General features: G+C 41.9%; 3 protein-coding genes across 5 annotated transcripts in view; all 3 read right to left on the bottom strand.

The window, feature by feature from the left end:
- hm13 (histocompatibility (minor) 13) overlaps positions 1-14,058 on the bottom strand; it is a 40,742-nt gene extending 26,684 nt beyond the window's left edge. Inside the window, exons 1-5 of one of the 2 annotated variants that reach the window (XM_051932924.1) lie at positions 13,698-14,058; positions 9,239-9,337; positions 1,781-1,863; positions 1,216-1,304; positions 1,033-1,118 (exon numbers count right to left, since the gene is read on the bottom strand). In XM_051932924.1, coding sequence (XP_051788884.1) covers positions 1,033-1,118; positions 1,216-1,304; positions 1,781-1,863; positions 9,239-9,337; positions 13,698-13,904 — 564 coding nt within the window. In that variant the 5' untranslated portion in view covers positions 13,905-14,058. The remainder of the gene's footprint in view (positions 1-1,032; positions 1,119-1,215; positions 1,305-1,780; positions 1,864-9,238; positions 9,338-13,697) is intronic. The other variant, XM_028811612.2, reaches the window with a different exon arrangement.
- ndrg3b (ndrg family member 3b) overlaps positions 1-21,579 on the bottom strand; it is a 1,230,027-nt gene that overhangs the window by 674,289 nt on the left and 534,159 nt on the right. The window lies entirely within an intron of this gene.
- The window catches only part of id1 (inhibitor of DNA binding 1, HLH protein), a 739,503-nt gene that overhangs the window by 271,759 nt on the left and 446,165 nt on the right, over positions 1-21,579 (bottom strand). The window lies entirely within an intron of this gene.

Below are 21,579 nucleotides of genomic sequence, written 5' to 3'. Positions count from 1 at the left end.
CTGGCTTCACTGGTCTACCTTTAAAGTAATCCTTTTTAGGCACCATGCCAAATTACAGAATGTAATAAACTAAGCATCAGTGAATGTAAACTGCTAACAATTTGAATTTTTTGTTAACGGAGTGAAAATATGACCTGGATATCCTACATTTGTAAAGTGTGTAAAACTCACATTAATTATTCTGGGGCATGAGCTGTTAGCAGGGATGCACCTTACAGCTACAGTGTTATGGATAAATTGGCAAGGGATTGGCAAGAGATTCTTTTGCTATGTCAAAACAAGTAAATACATAACACCATGCAGGGTTACACAGAAAACTGGGCCAGTCAGTTCAGTGAGAAGAAAAAACAATGACCTTTGTCCGCACATTGTTTTGCATGTTTAAAAAATGTTGCCAATCAAGCTTTGCAAGTAAATAAATAAAATAGTTTTGTTGCCTAAATGCTAAACAGTAGAGCAATGAAGAGGAGAACCCTTCATCAAACCACTTGTCAGAATATATTGGGGTGATCAAAACATTTCAAGTCTAACCTATTAAGAGAACCAACAGTAGCACTAATATACTGTAAATGTTTCAAGATTCCAGAAGCATACATATTCTCTAAATGCGTCTTGCTTGTGTAACCAGTCTCCTGTAGTTGGCTTGAAGTTTTCATCACTGAAATAGTGCATGACAAGGGACTAAGTTTGAAATACATTCTCTGCCTGAATTAAACACTTTTCATCTGGTTTTGAAAGCCTCCCTTTGGGTAGCACACTAAAAAACTTGCAGGTTCTCTTGTATTGATCATATTAAGAGACCTAAAAGAGCCAAGTCTTTCCAATTTAAGCAAAAGAAGATTAAGAGGTGACATGATTAAGTGTTTAAAATTATGAAGGGAATTAGTATAGTGTGATTAGTTTTAAATTACGGTATATGCTCAGTACACAGTTTACTGCTATATTATACACATTTACATAACACGACCAATTTTAACCAAGAAGCAAATGCACGTAAAAAAAAAAATCAGTAAATGCGCGGATGCAACCTACCTTTTTCAGTAAATACCAAACACCAACCACACTGCTAAAGCAAAGGCACACAAGGTCTTTGGTATCAAATTCATAGTTCACAATTTCTGCAGAAAAAATAAAGTACAATTAAAACATTCTTCGTGCAATTAAAACATTCTTGGTTTCATAATCCTTTAATAAAAACAACCATAGGCCTTTTACCTTCCTTACTTTCTCCAGAACCTTGGGTAAAAAGCAGCTGGTACTGTTTATTTGGAAAGTTTTCAGGGAAAACTCTATTCATGAGTGGACTGAAAAAGAAATTCAAAGCAGAGGTAACTCATCTAAAGAAAGAGAGTGAGCTCATTATTCTAGATCTGAGCTTCATTTACAGCAAGCTTTGTTCATTTTGTCTGTGTACTTTTCATTGATGGTGCAAATTCATAAAAGCGTTTCAGTTTTCTTTCAAAAAAAAAAAAAAATTATCCCAATACACAAACATAAAAATAAAATTTGTAAAGAACAGCATTCCCACTCCAAAATAACCCAAAAGGTCAGCACTGGAGAAGAATGGCATATATTATCCTTGAAGGGTTAAAAAAAATAAAAATGTCATCCTGGATTAAAAGTACACCACTTCAAGGAACCACAGACACAATGAGCCTGCCTATGTTTTCATATCCAAGTGGTCACTGAATAAATAGTACTAAAGAATGGCAGAAACTTTATAAAAAAAATTAAAAAAAACAAAACAAAAAAATATCAAGAAAACTTCATAAATTCCTACCTGATGGTGTGTGATAATGCCAAAACACCCAACACAAAGAAGTACATTGATAAAAGCAAGTTAATGTACTCTTGGGAGAATATCTAAAGGAAACAAAAACAAGCTGCTGAGTTGTCAACTTTCATCTCCAATGCTACACAAATTTAAAAGAAATTAGAGCAAGACATGTAATCAGCTAAAATAGGAGCAGACTCTTTAAATTACATTCTAAAATACTGATGAAATGAAATACTAATTACACCAATACTGATGCTCTGTGTAAGAAAGGACAGAGCCGGTTATATTTCCTTAGAAGGCTGGCGTCCTTCAACATCTGCAATAAGATGCTGCATATGTTCTATCAGACGGTTGTGGCGAGCGCCCTCTTCTACGCGGTGGTGTGCTGGGGAGGCAGCATTAAGAAGAAGGACGCCTCACACCTGGACAAACTGGTGAGGAAGGCAGGCTCTATTGTTGGCAGGGAGCTAGACAGCTTGACATCTGTGGCAGAGCGACGGGCGCTCAGCAGGCTCCTGTCAATCATGGAGAATCCACTGCATCCACTAAACAGTGTCATCTCCAGACAGAAGAGCAGCTTCAGCGACAGACTGCTGTCACTGTCCTGCTCCACTGACAGACTGAGAAGATCATTCCTCCCGCAAACTATGCGATTCTTCAATTTCACCCGGGGGGGGGTAAACATTAACATTATACAAAGTTATTGTCTGTTTTTACCTGCATTGTTATCAATCTTTAATTTAATATTGCTTTTTGTATCAGTATGCTGCTGCTGGAGTATGTGAATTTCCCCTTGGGATTAATGAAGTATCTATCTATCAAAAAGATAAGATCAATTTAGTGGCCAAACTTATTAACAATGAACTAATGATAAAAACTCTTTGCAGAAAAACAAAGAAGCAATGAGGCCAATGTAGTTTGTAAGAGCTGAATCCAGCAGTGCAGAACTTGGATGAATAAAAAAACAAGGTGTAGAAATTAAACTAGCATTTATCACCCACAAAGTCAAGCAAACTTAGCCATTATGTTTGTGGGCCTGTGCTGTATATGTGGTATTTCACAATTCTATCAATTAGAACTTGGGGTTAATAATTTAATATCTTCAGTTAAAATATTAATGTACATACAATATTTGCATTTTATATATATCCACAGTTATATGTGTAGCAATCAAGAAAGCAAAATTACTATGTCCAATAGGGCTTTGCGATGTTTTGCAAAGATGATATGAACCTCTAATGACATCAACGACATTTGATACCATTGCATGGCTGGAGAGATGAAGAGATGCTTGCGGGTTACGAATAATTATCTGCTCTACCCATATACCGCAAAGTGTCTCACAGGGTGGTCATGGAATGGTGCGCGGGCATTTTAGCTTGGGGCAAGAGAGTTAGTTTTGTTGTCTCACAGATTGATGCACCTCAGCAAATTTGGTAGTGTTCAGTAATGTTATTACGATGATTTGTTCCAAATTCATTTACAATTGCTACAAAACAATTCCATATTCGTACATAATTCTAAAATTACATCTGCCTAATAAAATAAAATGGATTTGAATAAATGTCTGCAAACAAACCAGAAGTTACTAATTACTTTTACTCTCTCAAACACGGCATCCTCAGTTGTTCTTTGTCTACCATCTTCTGAACAAAAAACAGAAGAAAATTGGACTTTGTTTTTTTGACGTGTATTGGCTATGACACATATTTTGCTTATTCTTATCATTCATGCAAGTGACATGCCGCAAAAAGAGCATAAAACTGAGTGTTTATTGGTAATGTGAGCTAGCAATGTAAAATGGCATTGCTTTTTTTAAAAAAAACAAAAATGCAAGGCACTGCTTTGAAATAAAATGTAATTCTTGAACATAACCTTTAAAGGCACAGAAGCAAAAGTAAAACAATAAGCAGAAAACAGCTCGTCAAAGAGGCTTGTCATGATGTGGTAGTCATAACTCTACCCATATCACTTGCTGCCAGCAGAGAAGCAAGCAAGGAACCTATCTTTGCCTTGAAAAAGAAAAACAGAAAAAAATAATCTGTGATAAGAGGTTTTTCTTCCAGTTTACTTTTGCTGTCACAAAAGCGTAAGGTATGTTTTCTTAAATTGAAACCTTTGCTACCTCAAGGTGGACGTACTTGGCAAGTTACCTATTGGCTCCACTATAAAACTCAAAAGCAGGTTATTATATATATTAAAATTTATAAAATATTACAACATAATTTCATGTGGCAAATTAGAAAATACCATGATTGTAAGGAAATAAGTTTACTCAAGTCAATGTTACCCTTTAAATGAGAAATTTGAGGCTGGTGATATGCCATAGACCCACAAAGGAACTGCCTGCTATTTGCTTCAAACTATTAATGGATTTCAATTAAATTTACATTTTAGTTCCACTTGTTGAACATCTAGCAATAAAAGAAACATCTCCTTAATGTTTATATAGGTTCAGTAATGTTAAAACACATATTCTAAGCATTTCAAATACCTGGCCTATGAAAGGAGAAGGGTCTAGTTCATAATGTAGTTAGAATGAAGGAATACAGAGAAGCTGGATCAGCAGTCGGGATTAAGTTGTGGGAATTTCTGTGTGTCAAAAGTCTAGCAGCAGTATTCTACAATATGTTCCGAACAGTTTAAAATGTATTAACCCACTTTAAAGGAAATCATTAGCAGACATCTGTAGAATTTGCCTCCTACAGTTAGCAATTACAGTGGATATAAAAAGTATACACACCCCTTCTAAACAAAAATCAGATTTTATGTAATAAAAAATGAGACCAAGATAAATCCTGTCAGAACTTATTCCACCATTACTGCAAAATTGCAATTCGTACAAAGAAGGTGAAAAAAATCAGAAGCAGTTTAGGGGAAAAAAGAAAAAAAAAAAAAACATACAAAAACCAGCTTTCATTAGTGTAACTCTTTAATAATCAAGGAGGTGTCTGTGTTCAGATTCAACATATCACAATAGGTCTCATCTCAAACAGTAATCAGTATCCATCTGACAATATATTAAGGTGACTCAAATTGACTCAGATAAAGTTTGGCTGTTCCTGTAGGATTACTCGGATATCCTCTTTGTGGACCATGGCTTTTGGAGTATGTTATAACAAAGCAGTTATTAAAACATGAACGGGATCTCATCATTGAAAGGAATCGACCACTACAAAAAAAAAAAACCTAAAGCATTAAACATCAAATAGCGTGAAGTGAAGACAGTCATCAACAACTGGAGAAAATATGGCTCAACGATGATTCTACCAAGGTCAGGACATCCCTCAAAGATTGATAAGAAGACAAAGAGAAAACTGGTCAGGGAGGCCACGAACAGGTGCTACAACAACATTAAAGGAGCATCCGGATTTTCCTGGCAAGGACTGGTTGTTTCCTACATGTGACAACAATCAGTCATATTCTTCAGAAGTCTGGGTTGTGAGGTAAGATAGAAAGATGAAAGCCTTTTCTCACAAGGAAAAATATCCAAGCCCACCTAAAACCACGGTTTATCTATTTGGCCATAATTCCAAAAGGTATGTTTGCCACAAAAATAACATAGCACATGTGGAATATGACCCGAACACAGACAGGCAGACACCTTTAAATTACCCCACACACATTTATTTTGGGTCTCCATTACCATACACAAAGTCCAAATATGCACAAGTTACTCACAAGCCCCCAATACCCCACAGTCCAGGCCAATCAATAATGCCACTCTTTCTTCAGACCGCCTCCTTCTCTCCTTCAGCAACCTTGTCCTCTCTTCCACCCGACTCAAGTCCATTTCTGAAGGGAGGCGGCCCCTTTAAATAAGCACCCGGATGTGCTCCAGGTGTGTTCCCGGCAATCTCCCACCGACACGTCCCAGTGTGGCGGAAGTGCCGGCTGTCTCCCCGGAAGCACTCCGGGTGTCCCTGTTCCTCTTCCCCCCAGCACTTCCTGGTGTGGCGGAAGTGCTGTGGTCCAGGGTCCTCCAGGTATTGGGGTCCTCCTGGCATCAGGGCACCCCCTGGCGGTGGCCACGGGCCCCTACAGGGTAGAGCTTCCAAGCTCTGTACCCGTGGCCCCCAATACAACCAGGGGGGATGCCCTCTCATGTCCTGGAGGAGGCACAAGCCCTCCTCCACTCCTCCTGGGCGTCCCGGCCGGGCATGAACGCCTGCCGGGCACCACAGTGCCCCATCGCCAGCGAAGACTCGTTGGTCCGAGCGACACATCCCGTTAGGGCGGCTCAACCCCAAAGTGGGTCCTAGTCTCTGTCCAGGGTCCAATCTGGCACCCTGGAACTCTCTTCTTCGGCACCCCCTCCGAGATCTCCTCGCCCCGCTGTTTAGTGCCGCTCGTGCCTTCGCAGCCTCCGCTGGTTGAGAGGCTGCCCCATTGCCAGTGAAATGTCGTCCGGCCAGACGGTCTATCCGATGAGGGTCGGCTTCCCACGAAGCAGGTCCTACTGCTCGTCCCGGGCCCAATCCTGCAACACACAGAAACACAGGGGCAGAGCCGCTGCCTGGACACCCTTCCCTGGCGTTCCTCTGTGCCACGCACGGGCAGCGCTCCCCCCTTTTACAAGGACCCCGGAACTTGCCTGTTCGGAACCTTTTCCGCGGGTTGCGTGTCCCTCTAGCTGACGGGACCGCCTGCTTTTCTCTCCCTTCCACTGGCTCTGGGGAGTGGCCCTTCACTGGACGTGCGCACCCAGCAGCACGTCCCTTCCTGTTGGAGGAATCGGCACTCGGCCCTCGATCCCTCCTTTCCCTCTTGGACGCCCTGACGGTTTGAGTCTGCGCATGACAAACACGCAGCCCCGTTCCCGTCTGCGTACATGCAGAGCGACGGGAGACCGCTGCAGGCTTGGGGCGTAGGGCGCTAGGACCCAGGGCACTCGTCAGCCCGCGTCCTGCCAGCCCTCTCGCTGTCTTTCCCCTCACCTCGCGCACCGCACTCACCGCCGTATGCAGTGTAGGAAATCCCCCTACTGGACTCCGATCACGGGGATCACGGATCCTGTCGGTGGGACCTCCAACATGCTGTACGGGATCGATTAAACCTACCGTTCCCGCCGTGCCACTCTGGCCAAAGGATCCAGCGACGTGCCCATCCACCGCAGCATGCAGCGTCTGTAATGACGCGCTCGCCTTCCTCTCCAGCTCCTGCAACTCAGCATGGAGGACACTCAGCACCTGCATCAGGGACAAGCACAGAAAGTCAGCCGACGATTGACCTACCTGGTTGTCAGTCATCTTCGCCAACTGCTTCCTGTGAGGCTCCTGTAGCCCAATCGGGTCTCTCCCTGGCACGAGACGGACATTCCTTGGTCCCGCCTCTATACATTCTTTGGCGGGCACACAAGACACCTCGTCCAATCCCGTGCCCGTCTGAGAGAGGGACTTCTGGTCTGTGGCCATCTTGGCTCCACTCCTCCTGGTGCGACGCCATGCTGGCTCTTCGGGTTGCAGCGTCTCCTTCATGGCAGCTTTCTCTGCCGCTGACGCATTCATAAAGCGCCGCGGTTCGGCGTGCGTCTTTGATCCATGGGAACCCGGGCAGCCCCTGTCTGCTACACACAAAACAAACGCAGCCCTCCCTGGCTGGCTGCCGGCACGGAGGGACCGTGGTTCCCGGATCCCGTCTGACCGAGGCGCCTGCCTCGGCCTGCCCTTCTTATATTCCACGCCGTCCCAGACGCCTTCATCAGCAGCACACTCACAGGAGCCCGCTGCTCCCCTACAATGCCCATCGAGGCTTTGCCGCACCAGGTAGGGATCTGACTGCTTTCTGGTGACGATCTGGGGGTTTTTTTTTCCTCTTGGGGCAGTGAGCACTCCACACCCTCGGAACGTGTGCGGGGGTGCCTGATGCTCCGGGCCGTCCACAAAAATATTTGTTTTGGGGTCCCCGTCTTGGAACAGATGGAGGGCCCCACGTTAGGCGCCATTGTGGAATATGACCCAGACACAGACAGGCAGACACCTTTAAATTACCCCACACACATTTATTTTGGGTCTCCATTACCATACACAAAGTCCAAATATGCACAAGTTACTCACAAGCCCCCAATACCCCACAGTCCAGGCCAATCAATAATGCCACTCTTTCTTCAGACCGCCTCCTTCTCTCCTTCAGCAACCTTGTCCTCTCTTCCACCCGACTCAAGTCCATTTCTGAAGGGAGGCGGCCCCTTTAAATAAGCACCCGGATGTGCTCCAGGTGTGTTCCCGGCAATCTCCCACCGACACGTCCCAGTGTGGCGGAAGTGCCGGCTGTCTCCCCGGAAGCACTCCGGGTGTCCCTGTTCCTCTTTCCCCCCAGCACTTCCTGGTGTGGCGGAAGTGCTGTGGTCCAGGGTCCTCCAGGTATTAGGGTCCTCCTGGCATCAGGGCACCCCCTGGCGGTGGCCACGGGCTCCTACAGGGTAGAGCTTCCAAGCTCTGTACCCGTGGCCACCAATACAACCAGGGGGGATGCCCCCTCGTGTCCTGGAGGAGGCACAAGCCTTCCTCCACTCCTCCTGGGCGTCCCGGCCGGGCATGAACGCCCGCCGGGCACCACACACATCATCAAAACAAAACCATACCCACAGTGAAGCATGGTGGAGGCAGCATCATGCTTTGGGGCTGGGGTTAGTCAAAGTGGTTGAAATCATGAATAGCTCCAAGTATAGGTCAATTTTGGCACAAAACCTTCAAGCATCTGCTAGGAAGCTGAAGATGAAGAAGAACATCATCTTTCAGCATGACAACAACCCAAAGCACACATCAAAATCAACAAAGTAATGGCTTTGTCAAAGGAAGATCAATGTCCTGGAATGGCCAGCCAGAGCCCTGACCTTAATTCAGTTGGGTGACCTGAAGGGAGCTATGCACAGAAGACACCCTTATAATTTGACAGATTTGGATTTTTTTTGCAAGGAGGAATAGGCAAAAATTGTGGACTCCAGATGTGCCAAACTGAGAGACTCTTACCCCAAAAGATTAAGTTCAATAATAAAATCAAAATGTGCTTCAACTAAGTATTAGTTTAGGGGGTGTACACACTAATGCAACCACGTTTTGGCATGATTTTTTTTTTAACTAATCAGTTTCTGATTTGTTTTCATCTTCTTTGTATAGATTGCAATTTTGCAATAAAAGTGAAATAAGTTCTGATCGGATTTACCTTGGTTTCATTTTTTACTACTCAAAACCTGAAATTTTGGCATGTATACAACATGGTACTCCAAACATGAATTAAAATAACCTCAGGACAACATTTTCTTCTTATCTGCTTTTCTATTAGTACTGTAAGCAGAGATGTAGCTAGAAATAAAATAGTTTTTTTCAATTCAAATGGACACGTGTGTCCACATTCCTTTTATTTACAAAATGCATAATGAAGAAACTCTCCACTTAGGCTTTCTTTTCAAATTAATAAAAACAAATTTATGTGGTTTAAAACAATAGACTGAATGCTTACTTTGAAGAAGAGGTACAGTCCAAAAAGTGTGCAGCTAGCAATTATAGGAAAGCGAGCCGCATCTCTACTGGTAATAGTCTCTGGCATATCCGAGGAGTTCTAGGTTTAGAAGGAGAGAAAAGAGAGTTTAACAGAAACATACTAATGTGTAAGCCGTGAGAGTAACACAGAAGATCTGTGGCATAGAAGAAGATGCCTCAGATGACACAAAGGCAGTGTATATGAGAATATGACAATAAAATTATACAGAACTATATAGCAAATAATAAAACCACTAGATACATCGGTAAAACCTTAGGATTGTTTAAATCAACTGTCAGGAATATCACAAAGAAAAATGAACACACTTGTGAGCTCAGTAATCACAAAGGAACTGGTAGGCCAAGGAAGACCTCCACTGCTGATGACATTCCTCACTACAGTAAAGAGAATACCCTAAACGCCTGTCAAAAAGATCAGGAACAGTCTTCAGGAGGCAAATGTGTGTCAGACTACTATCTGCAAGATTTCATGGACAGAAATGCAGAGGTCACACTGCAAAATATAAACCACTAGTTAATCACAAAAACAAGACAGCCTGATTACAGTTTGCAAAAAAGTACTAGTCTGCCAAATTCCAGAAAAAGCTCTTGTGGACAGACAGACAAAGATGAACCTGTATCAGTGTGATGTTAAGAGCAAAAAGTGGAGAGAAAAAGGAACTGCCCAAGATCCAAAGCATGCCATCTCATCTGTTAAACATGATAGTGGGGGTGTTATGGCTTGGGCATAATGGCTGCACAGGTATTGGCACACTTTTCTTCATTGATGACAGCAGTTGCACAATGAATTCATAACATCTTATCTACCAGTATATGCCTCCAAACTCATTGAATTGCACTTCATCTTACAAAAAGATAATGATCCCTGATAAAGCAACACAAGAGTCTTTCAAAGCTAAATAATGGGAGATTCCTTAATGGCCAAGCCAGTCATCTGATTCAAATTCAACTGAGCAGGCCTTCCCCAGGCTAAAAAGAAAACAAGCCCCCAAAACAAGCAGGAGATGAAGATGGCTGCATTAGAGACTTGGCAGAGCATCACCAGAGAAGATACTCAGCGGCTGGTGATGTCCATGAATTGCAAACTTCAAAGGGAATATGCAACAAAGTACTAAATATGACTGCTATAATATACCTGCCATTGCTATCTTCCAAACATCCTGGTGTATAAACCTATTAATCTTATGCAAATAGGTAAAAAGACAGACATTGCCTAATAGCTTGAAATTGGATCAGGAAGCCTTCATGAACTGCTACAGAGAGTAGTTTTCCTCCCACCTTCCTGTTGTTTCAGTATAGCTATGGAGTGTTTCTGCTTTCTGTCAGTGCTTCACTCAATGCCCAGCTCTCATTCACCTCACCGGTCACAAACCTCAATTATAAAAATATATATCATTCACAATAGGAACCTCAATAGGATCCATGATCACTTGCTCAACTATCAGCGACCAGAGCAGTCTGCTTTTACACCCAAGGCTATTCACCGCATACCATCACTGATACATCAGCAGTTACTTTGCAGCCTTTGTGATTTTCGTAAAGCATTCAGCTCAGTTGATCAAGCCTTCCACTCTCCCTTTGCAAGATCCCCTCAAAGTTACTGGATATCATGACCGGCCTGTACACTGGTACTGCAAGTGCTGTGCAGAGTGGAGGCAGAACCTCTGCATTTTTCGCCGGTTGATTCTGGTGTCCATCAGGGGCGTGTTCCAACTCCTGTTCTGTTCAGTGCTTGTATGGACTGGGTGTTAGGCAGGGTCGTGGTGTCCACAGGCTGTGGGCATCTGTTGGTGAAGAGAGATTCACTAATTGACTTTATTGACAATGCTGTGATCTTCACAAAGTCAATGGAGGCTATGATCAGGGCTCTTGAGTGAGGAATTTGTGCGTCTGGGCTTGTGAGCGTCCAGGATAAAAACCAAGATGCAGGCCTTTAATGACCTCTTGGGCACAACCGTCAGCAGTGTGTCTACCTGTGGAGTGAATTTCAACCTTATCGAGAGGTTTACTTACCTCAGCAGAGACATTCATGTCTCCGGTAAATTTTCATATGAAATCAGATGTTTTGTGAAAGCGGTTTGGTTATCGTGTGGTTGCTGGAAAGGGGTGTGTAACGCTCCCGATATCTATGAAAAAGGACGAAGGTCCAAGTCTTTAGAGTCCTGGTGCTTCCTGTTTTGTTAAATGGTTGCTAGACATGGATGCTATCCAGTGACCTGAGACAAAGACTGGACTCCTTCGGTTCTGTGTCTCTTCAGAGAATCCTTGGGTACCACTGGTTTGACCTTGTGTCAAAGGAACAATTTCTCACGGAGTCCCAAATGAGACACACACCATCATTGGGAAGGAACATCAGTTACAGCACTACGGCCATGTGGCACAATTCCCCCAAGGGTGATCTAGCTCACAGGGCCCTCATTGTTGAGGACCTGAACAGCTGAACCAGGCCATAGGAACTCCCATGTTAACACCTGGCTGCAGCAGATAGATAGTCATTTCCGGTGGTTGGGACTGGACTGTGCATCTGCCTTGGTGGTTGCCAATCAGAATCCTGAGCCGTTTCATGGTGTGGTGGGTGCGGCAACACACTGTACCAGTACATGCTCCCCAACCTGACAATATGCAAACCACACAGACAGGACACAGGCCCAGGCTCTTAGAAATGAGATGCAGGAATAATCACATCCCCGCAATACCCCTCTGTACTGTATATCAACTCTTATTTATCATTAAACAATTTGATTCATTACCTGCGGTTATTGGGCTTTTTTTAAAATGCTACTTGATAGTACTTATTATGAATTAATTTTTTAAGTCCATTTATTCCAATACAGGATCATGGGTAGCCCTAGCCAATTGCTAACGCACACAGGGAAATGCAGAAATCAACTCTGAATGAGACAAGTCCACCACAAAGCACACACACACTCATTTACACGCAGAGATTTAAGAAAGGCCAATAAACTAAAGGGTATGTAATTTGAGTATTATGAGATGTTGACAGAAACCAGAAAACCCCATGAATACTCAGGAAACCATGAGGTGAAAAGGCAAGAATGCCACAGATCGGCTACACAAGACAAGTTTGCAATATTCCACGCAATCAACCATACCCACTTTGCTAAGTCAAGATTTGGAATTAATGTAAAAGATGGTTGCATAATATGCTTGTCCATGGCCACCAACCTGCTTTTAATGTTAAATTTCAACAACCCTGAATGTGAATAAAATAAACTCGATTTTCACTGAGGAGAAATTAGCGCTCACAAAATTAAAAGTAGAGCACATTAACAAATTAGAACAGCCTGCCTCATCAGGCATTGCATATTTATAATGACATTCAAAACCCTAAGCATCACACTCATTCAGATAGCATAACACATTCAAAACTTCAGCAACCAAATCAATCTTTGGTGTTAAGATCAAATTTCAGTATTAAACTGTACACACACCCAACGAATGCCAGCCACACAACAGCTGGCAAAGCATTTCTCCAGGCAGTTGTGTTAAATTAACCAATAGCCCAAACACATGTTAAATCATAAAGTTTCAGATTGCTTGAGGCAAAGTATGAGCCACGCAACATAGGAAAATTATTCCATACAATGTCATGTACAGGCAGCTGAATGGTGAAATTCAGGTATCATTATGCAAAGCTGCTATAATCTATCTAGTTTTTTTTTTGCATATTTTTAGGCCTTGATCTTTAGAATCAATTGCTACTTAAAATTAACTGTATTAAACACTCAACTTCGATCAAACGATTAAGATGGAAAAACAAGAACTCGTACAAACTGTCCAACAACTCAAAAGAGTCATAAACGATAAACTCCAACAGAATAAACAATTCCCAAATTCTGAGCCACTTACTGGCATATGTAACACACGGTCTCACAAAGGAGACAAATTAAAAGTAAAATAAGCTTAAGTGTAGATGATACCGGAGAAGGCGGTCTCTATATGCTACTGTGTAAATTTAGTAAAGGCTAAAATGAAAGTTTCCTGATCTGTCAAACGTGTAATCCGCCCATACACTCAACACATGTCCTGCTACACTTTACCACTTCAACATATCCAACATACATATAATTATGTTATTCTCCTGACCCACAGATGTGCATGATTTGGAAAGTATGCCCATGATCTATGATAATGTTAAAATTACGCCAACAATATTTCAACAATTTAAACTACTTCAAGCAATAACAAGCGCCGTTACAACTCAAGATTTTTATTTATTAAAACATACTTCCAAAGCGATACGCCTTCATCACGCTGTTGCGTGTACAGTAAAAACCACGACTTGCACCATTGTGACTTTCCACTGTTAAAACTGTTAGGCCCTTTTAAAATACACACAACGAACTCCCGACATGTCATCACGGCAATTCAGTCTGGCACCCTTGGCAATCATTTACCTTGCTTTTGGCACAGCTGACTGAGCGCAGCGCACCAAAAAATATGGGCAGTAGCGCCATAAAGACCAGGCTACCGTAAGCTATCGCCGTTCCCTCCGGCGTGGACACGAACTTAGCCGCCGTGACGTTAGCCAGGTCACTACCGTTGCTGCTGGAGGCATTGATCAGAACGGATTCCTCCGGAAAGGGCTGCTCAACTTCGGCCATTGCTGTACGATTTTCAAATTCTAACTATCACAGGACTGTCAAATGAAGGACTTCTAAAGATCGCCGACTTTCTAAACAAACCCTTCCGCTGCTCTGCTAAGGCCACGTTTCTTAATTCACTCCGGCCTGACGTCACAACCGAATTCCCAGGTCACGTGACGGCAGAGGAAGCGGATGTTAGCGGTAACTGCGTCTCCATGGCAACCGAGAAGCATCCGCTACTGAGACCGTCTGCATTCTCACATTCATTATTAAAACTGTCCGTGACAGCTGTTTTGTTGCATGGAAGTGTTTATGGAATTTTTGGAGTTACTACATACATTTCAAGTCAGAGTTTTAGGATGTCGTTATTAATTTGCTGTTTGGTCCATACAAATACAAAAAGCAGCTTAAGTTATTTTAATAAAACGCATTAATTATGCATTTCATTACTACAAATACAGTATAATTCGAACAGACAAAGATAATTTCTGGCTGATCTGCGTATTATTTTTAAAGATTAGATTATTGAAAGAGCTATAGGTGAAAAGTTAATAAGGCATTCAGATGTAATTTCCAATTGCGATTAAAACAGCATTTGTGTCATTCTATGTCAGCTTTGCAACTATGGGTTTATATTTTTAGATAAGGTTATATGTTTAGGGTACAATAAAATTCTTTCCTAAATTTGCTAATCAACATGCAGCACGTCACCACTCTCTGGCACAAAGATTATAAAGTATGACTACTGTGCCCTGAAACTTCTGTCTTAAGTTTATTAACCAAATCACACATAGGATGAGTACAAGAAGAACACAAAGTAGTAAGCCTATTGACGTATTTAACAGTTTGCTGAACTGTGGGTCAGTCCCTTCCTGACTGACTGGGGTGTGGGAAATATGTACTTGGCCACCTCAAACTTACCACCCCTTTACTTTTGCACAAAATACCCTGCACGCACTACCTTCAACCCTGACTCACATTATGACTCCAAGCACAAATTATGTTTTTCTATGGATTGACCAAAAAAGCTCACAAAAGAATTACTCCCTGTGTCAAGAACACTCCTGGGGCCCTCTCGTGGCCCTGTGTTTTCCTGGATCTCTAGTCCTGTTATGTTAAGCAGATATTACATTGGATTAATTATGCTTATTTTTCTTGATAATGACATTTCATTTTTTTGTTTTGGTAACGTTCCATCATTCTGTAATGATTTATGTATGGTGCAGCCATGTTGTTTACTGCTATGTCCATGGCTTGCCATGTGATATGGTAGTCCATTGTGTCCCACCTATAAAGATGGCAGAATCCACTTTTCTATGTCCAGGCTTTGGACTTCACAGGATAAAATAACTACTTAGTAGAATAGTGTGAATAAGGATTTTAGTTATCTTTGGGACTACTTTTGACTTCATTTTTCTCTTAATGTTTCTGGTTTTGACAATTGTGATAAATAGATACATTTTCAGGGTATGAGTTTGACCATTGTCTATTCCTAGACCACATATTTTGTTTGATCTATTTAGTAATACTTCACCTACTGGTTCATGTCTTAATATTTTGCCTTTGGGTACACCAAATTCTCATAGTGTCCATAACATTAGGGGAATAAGGCAGAATATAGGAATCAGGTGGAGAACTTTGATTCTTGGTGAAAAGAGAATTGTCTGCATCTTAACATCAGCAAATACAAGGAACTGCTTATTGACTTTCATCACACCAAACAGCCTCTATGTCCAGTCACTATTCAAAGAATTGATGAAGAGGTGGTCCACTTCTACAGGTATGTTTGGGTCCAGATCAATGACAGATTGGACCGGTCTCATAACACAGATATGCTATTTAAGAAATGGCAGATCAGGCTCTTTTTTCTTAGAAGACTCCATTTCTTCAATGTGGGTATTGACATCCTTCATGTCTTCTACAGCTCTGGGATGATCAGTATGATTTCTATGCTGTGGTGTGCTGGACTCATAACATCACTTCAAGAGAGGTCCACCAAGTCAATAACCTGCTTAAAAAAGCAGGCTCAGTTTTGAAACACACTCTAGACCCCTTGGATTGTATTAGCAAAGGAAAGAATTAAAACAAAACTGAGTGCCATTGTGAACAATGCTGCACATCCTCACATTGACATACTAACACTGAAAACTTTCTGCCAACAAATTATTCAGCAGAACTGTGTCAAGAAATGCTACTGGGGCTCCTTTATACCAACAGCAATACGCCTGCATAATGCCTCACTGGGACTGGGACTGCAAAGCCAGAACCTTTCTTTCTTTTTAAATTTTTCTTCCTTTTTAGTTATTCTGGTGTGTGTTCAGAAAATAGTGTGTGTATTTATATTTATCTGTCTGTTTATTTCTGTATTTATTTATTTATTTAAACAGCTTCTGTAAAAGCCATATTTCCCCCAAATAAAGTCCCATTCATCTATCTATCTATCTATCTATCTATCTATCTATCTATCTATCTATCTATCTATCTATCTATCTATCTATCTATCTATCTTAGCTAATATCTACAGTCACAAGTGTGACCTCATCTTTTTAAATGTCTGGTGTCATTTCAGTTCAGTTTCTGCCCCAACATTCCCTTGCTAGTCATGCAAATTGTCAGAATATCTATTTTTGTATATAGTAACAGGGTTCAATATGCAAGGCTGTTAGAATTTTATTATCACATTGTTCCCACAGATTGAAATAATGGGCTGCTTTTGTTTGATTCTTGTGCAGTCTGTGAAGTTATGGTGAGAAATAAGGAAAGCCCTGGCAGATGCCAAGTGAAAGCCCGATCTCCATTACTGCACATTTAAAAATTGAAAACAAAGGACGACAAGGTAAAGGTTTGTGGCACTATTCAAAAGCTTGCAGGCTCAGAGATAGAATATCAGTATTGTTTAACACTAGAATCCGTGAAGCCTACAAAAAAAGTTGTAATCCTGGGCCACCATAAATTTCTTCACACCTCTTCATCAGCATCTTTGTTTTGCAAATGTGTCAATCAGCACAAGCAGCAAGCAGCCTGCTCACTCCTCCCCCCACCAACGCAGCTCAAGTTGGATAAAAAGTTCTCCCAGTTCAAGTCTGTTTATTTGGGTATGAGGTAGGTCTGGAATTGTATAGGGTAAATAATATATTGTTATTTGGAACACATGCATTTCATGTGTGTTCCATGTCTACAATGATCTGGGTAAATGAAGGATGACAGGAAATGTGAGGCAAGAAATGTTGAAAATATAACTAAAACAGAGACTTTTTGCATGTTATAGTACTAATGACAAAATGTTGACATGAAGTTTATAATAAGTCCAAATATCAAATAAACGCTTTCAGAAAAGGTACTGTACAAGTACAGGCAGTCCCTGGGTTACGTACGAGATACGGACTGTAGGTTTGTTCTTAAGTTGAATTTGTATGTAAGTCGGAACAGGTACATTACTTTAATAAATGCTATTGTTGACCGACTGTAACCAAGTGCTCTGCCAATGAATGATGGAGTTTCACCTCTCTCTGAGCTTTTTATTATTTCTACTTTATTTTCCATGGTGATGGTTTTTCTCTTCTTTACTGTATCACCAGCACTTGCATCAGATTTGTGTTTCAGAGACATTCTTGAAGGGTGAAGACAAAAGGTTAAGATGAACTCTTCGGCACAGCATTGAACACGCTATCACAGCAGGAAGGCACCAGTCATCAACACGTCTGATGTACTGACAAGAGACAACTTCCTGCTATGTGCATAACAGTACAAGCAGGCTTGCTATTGAGAATGAATGAGGGCAGTGAGGGGCAGTTCACCACCTGCCCACTACACCGTCACCTCCACTTGTGTACAGTATTCTGCCTGCAGCGTCAGTCCACCGAGAGCGAACAGGGTGCAGCCAAAAACGGGTTGTGAATCGTTCACCACCACCCCCATTCAAAGGGCAGTCACCCAAGACACACTACAATGCTGCTCCCCGCCGCCCCATTCACCCTCAATGGCCTCCGTTCAGCCACAACCGGGTCACCGCTTGCAGCATCACCAGCCGCCCACCAAGAATGAACGGGGCTGCCATTCAAGGGACACTGCAAGTCTGTGTGGTGGGCGGGAAGTGAAATGCCCCCCTCTGCCCCATCCAGCCCCCGTCCAGTAAGGAGCAGTAGCTGCGGCGACGTGGTGGGAAAGCAGCGAACCGCCCCATCAAGCCTCCGTCCTGCGCAACAGCGCTTGCTGCGCACCTACTGAGAATGAATAGGGTGTAGCCCCCACCGCCCCATACATCAACCGTAGCCGCCCGAGGGACACTACACTGCGAGAGCAGTGAAACTGCCCCCTCCAGCCATCGCTTGCAGCATCCCCAGGCCGGAGATGACTGAGCGGCAGTTACTGAGGAACCTGCGTCATGTACCCAGACAGATGAAGGAGCAGCTGCGGCCACGTTCGTAAGTCGGATGTCGTATGTCGGATGTCTGTAACTTGGGGACTACCTGTATAACAAAACAAGTGCACTTTTATTCAAGAATATAACTGAAGAAAATGAAATTGGGATAGGGGACAATGCTGACATGTCCACTTGGCTGGTGCAGCTGTAAGAACTGCTGTCTCATAATCAGATTCAATTCCTGGTCCTTCCTGCATTTACTATTTTTGAGTAGTGAGCTGCTCTTATCGTTACAATTATAGAGTAAAAACATACATTTGATTTGAGTCTGTAACAGCCGGTGAAAATTTATGGTACTTGTAAAAGTTAGTATTTTTTTTTATTATTCACTCTTATTCTCTCAGTCACGTTCAAACTCCCCCCTCCCCCCCCCCAAATATGACACTGTTAGTTTTCAGATAAATACATGCTAGAACAGAGGTGAACTCAGATGAGGATGAGGATTCTACATCAGAGAAAGAGGACAGAAGCCTTCCCTGCAAGAAACGTCCAGTCACATATAAGAACAACGTAGCTGCACCAGCTGTAAAGGTGAAAGATGGCACCATTTGGATGCAGGAATAGGTTCGGGGTCATCCTGCCAATGAATCTGACACACGCATGTCCTTCAACAAAACAGCAGGGCCTACAGAGCTTGCCATGGTATTGTGCAAAGTCCTTTTGTGATTATGTTTTTTGATAGTCTTTATATAAAAAAAAATATTACTTATATAAAAGCCACATTAAATGTTGTTTACCTATATTTATTTACATATCTTCCTACAGCATAAAGTCACAAGTAGACTACAGAGCTTCCTGTGTTTGATCGACATAGGGATGCTGACAAATGACAATGGTGTATAAAAGCTCCAGTTTGCCATCAGCGTTCATTTAACACTTTACACAGGTATAGCACTATTGCCACACCAGAGCAGTGTCACACACGTGCGCATGGGAGGCAGCTAAAGGGCTCAAATGAGGATAATACCATGAAAGGCACTGATCCTTTCTCTCTTTCTTCTGCAGACCATCTACGGAAAATTCAGCCTGGGCTCAATGACGACACTTCACCAATTTTTTTATCATGACTTTTCTCCTTCTTTCCTAACTCAGTTTTTTAAGTACCTCTACAAGTGTTTCCATATACTCTCCCCAGACAATTCATGGTATTAATTGTGAATAGTCCTCTAGTCAATTCAGAGGCCAGCTTCTACCCCAATATCACTGAGTACACGAAAGAGACCAAACCTTGACACAGTGCCAGTCCTTCACAGGGCACCCTTACACTCACGTACACATGCTCATATACTGTGCATTTGGTTGCCAGTTTATCAGGTACACCTGCTTGTTAATACAAAAAGCCCTCTCCTGGAAAGAGATAATTGTGTAACAACCAATTCAACAAAAATATGACATGCAGACATAGCCAAGAGGCTTAAATGTCTGATTAAATATTAGAATGAGCAAGATTTAAGTATAATCTATGTGATTTTAATTATTATATGATGATTTCTGTCATGATGGTTTGACCATCGAAATGATTATCCTCCTGGAATTATCACACATTACAGGCTCTTGAGTTTACAGAGAGGGGTGCAATAAACAAAATACATCTAGTAAGCTGCTGTTCTGTGGACAAAATCGCATTTTTAATGAGAAAGGTCAGAGGATAAAGAGTACAGTAGGTCTCATTCAAGTTAACAAAAAGGACACAAATACACAAATAATTGTTCTGTATAACAGTGGTATGACAAAAGGCCTTTCTGTACACACAATGTGTCAAACCTTGAAGTGGATGGGCTATGGCAGGAAACGTCAACATTAGGTTCTTCTTTTCTCTGATAAAAGCAGAAGATGATGCTACAATGAGCATGTGATCACTAAAGCTAGAAAACTGAAGATTGGAAAAGTGTTGCCTGGGCTCATGCATCTCGATTTCTGCATAGATATTTCAATGGTAGGTTCAGAATTTGGTGTAAATAGCATGTGCCCATGGGTCCATCCTGCTGTGGCAAAGGTACAGGCTGTTGGTGGTAGTGCAATGTTGGGAATGTTTTGCTGGAACAAATTATACCTCTTAATATCCATTAAGTGTCATTTATGGTCACCACTTACCCTTTTCCCATACTGTATATGGAAAGCGCTTTGAGTGTCTACAAAAGCTCTATATAAATCCAGCAATGTAATACACCATGTCTGAAAGCACACATCAACTCAAGCTAGTTCTCTGAATATGTCCATTAATTCAGTTTACTCCAGTTGCCTGCACATTCCACAAATGTCAGTTCAGTACAGTTCCTTTGGCATAAGGTGGAATATGAGGTTTGTAACATGAGTTTGCAGCTGGAAAATCTGCAAAAACTGTGATGCTATTAAGCCAGCATGGAAAAAGACAAACAAATGTTTCCAGCCACTTGTTGAGTCCATGTCTTTAGGAATTCAGACTGCTCTGGAGGCAAAAGCAAGTTTTATCCAGTCATGGACTCGTCTACCTAATAAAAGCAACCAATGAGGGTATACACGTATGATTGCATACAGGGCCATGGTCCACTATTGTAAGATCAGAAACCTTTTAACAGCTTTATTCTTATTTTAAAGAGTGTTGACATTGTCAAGGAAGTGGTACTTTGGGTGTTTTCCTGGGAGCATGTGTATAGGGCATTAGAAGTCACTTTTTACAAATTACTGTTCCACTGTCCATATCCTACTTCTGACACCAGTTAATTGAAATTGTCATTTAGCTGTAAATACCAAAATATGTCATGAAGTGTACCAGTCTACAAGCACCGCATACCCTAGAGGTATTAGTTAGTGACTCTTCAACAACCAGAACTAATAGTGATCTCATTCACGCTTATTCTTTGTTATATTTAGACCCTATAGCTTTGAGTTAGCTTATTTGTATGGAGCTCACATAAGACACACAGCAGAAAGGGGATGCTGTCAGTTTATATTTGTGTTTACGTCCAGAGGCGGTGTTGTCCTTGGTATTCCCAGAGATTTATTTTCTCCAGCATCTTTGCCGGCTAGAGTTTTTGTTTCCTCTCTTCACTGTCCTTCTGACCACAGTATTTGCTGACATTTACTTTCCCATTCTGACAGTTTTAAATAACCGTTTATAAATAAAAAGCTTTTACTTACTTTTTTTGTAACCCTTATGATGTATATGTTATAATTGTGAAGGACTTTGAGATACTTTTGTGCATGAAAATGTGCTTTATAAATAAATGTTTTTGTAGGTGTTATGCATGATCTATCCTCAATTGTCATGGATTTACAGTATGTGTGTTT

The sequence above is a fragment of the Erpetoichthys calabaricus genome, chromosome 10, assembly GCF_900747795.2.
Source record: "Erpetoichthys calabaricus chromosome 10, fErpCal1.3, whole genome shotgun sequence".
Lineage (NCBI taxonomy): Eukaryota > Metazoa > Chordata > Cladistia > Polypteriformes > Polypteridae > Erpetoichthys > Erpetoichthys calabaricus.
Note: the sequence above shows the minus strand (reverse complement) of the source record. Positions and strands in the feature narration are given on the sequence as shown.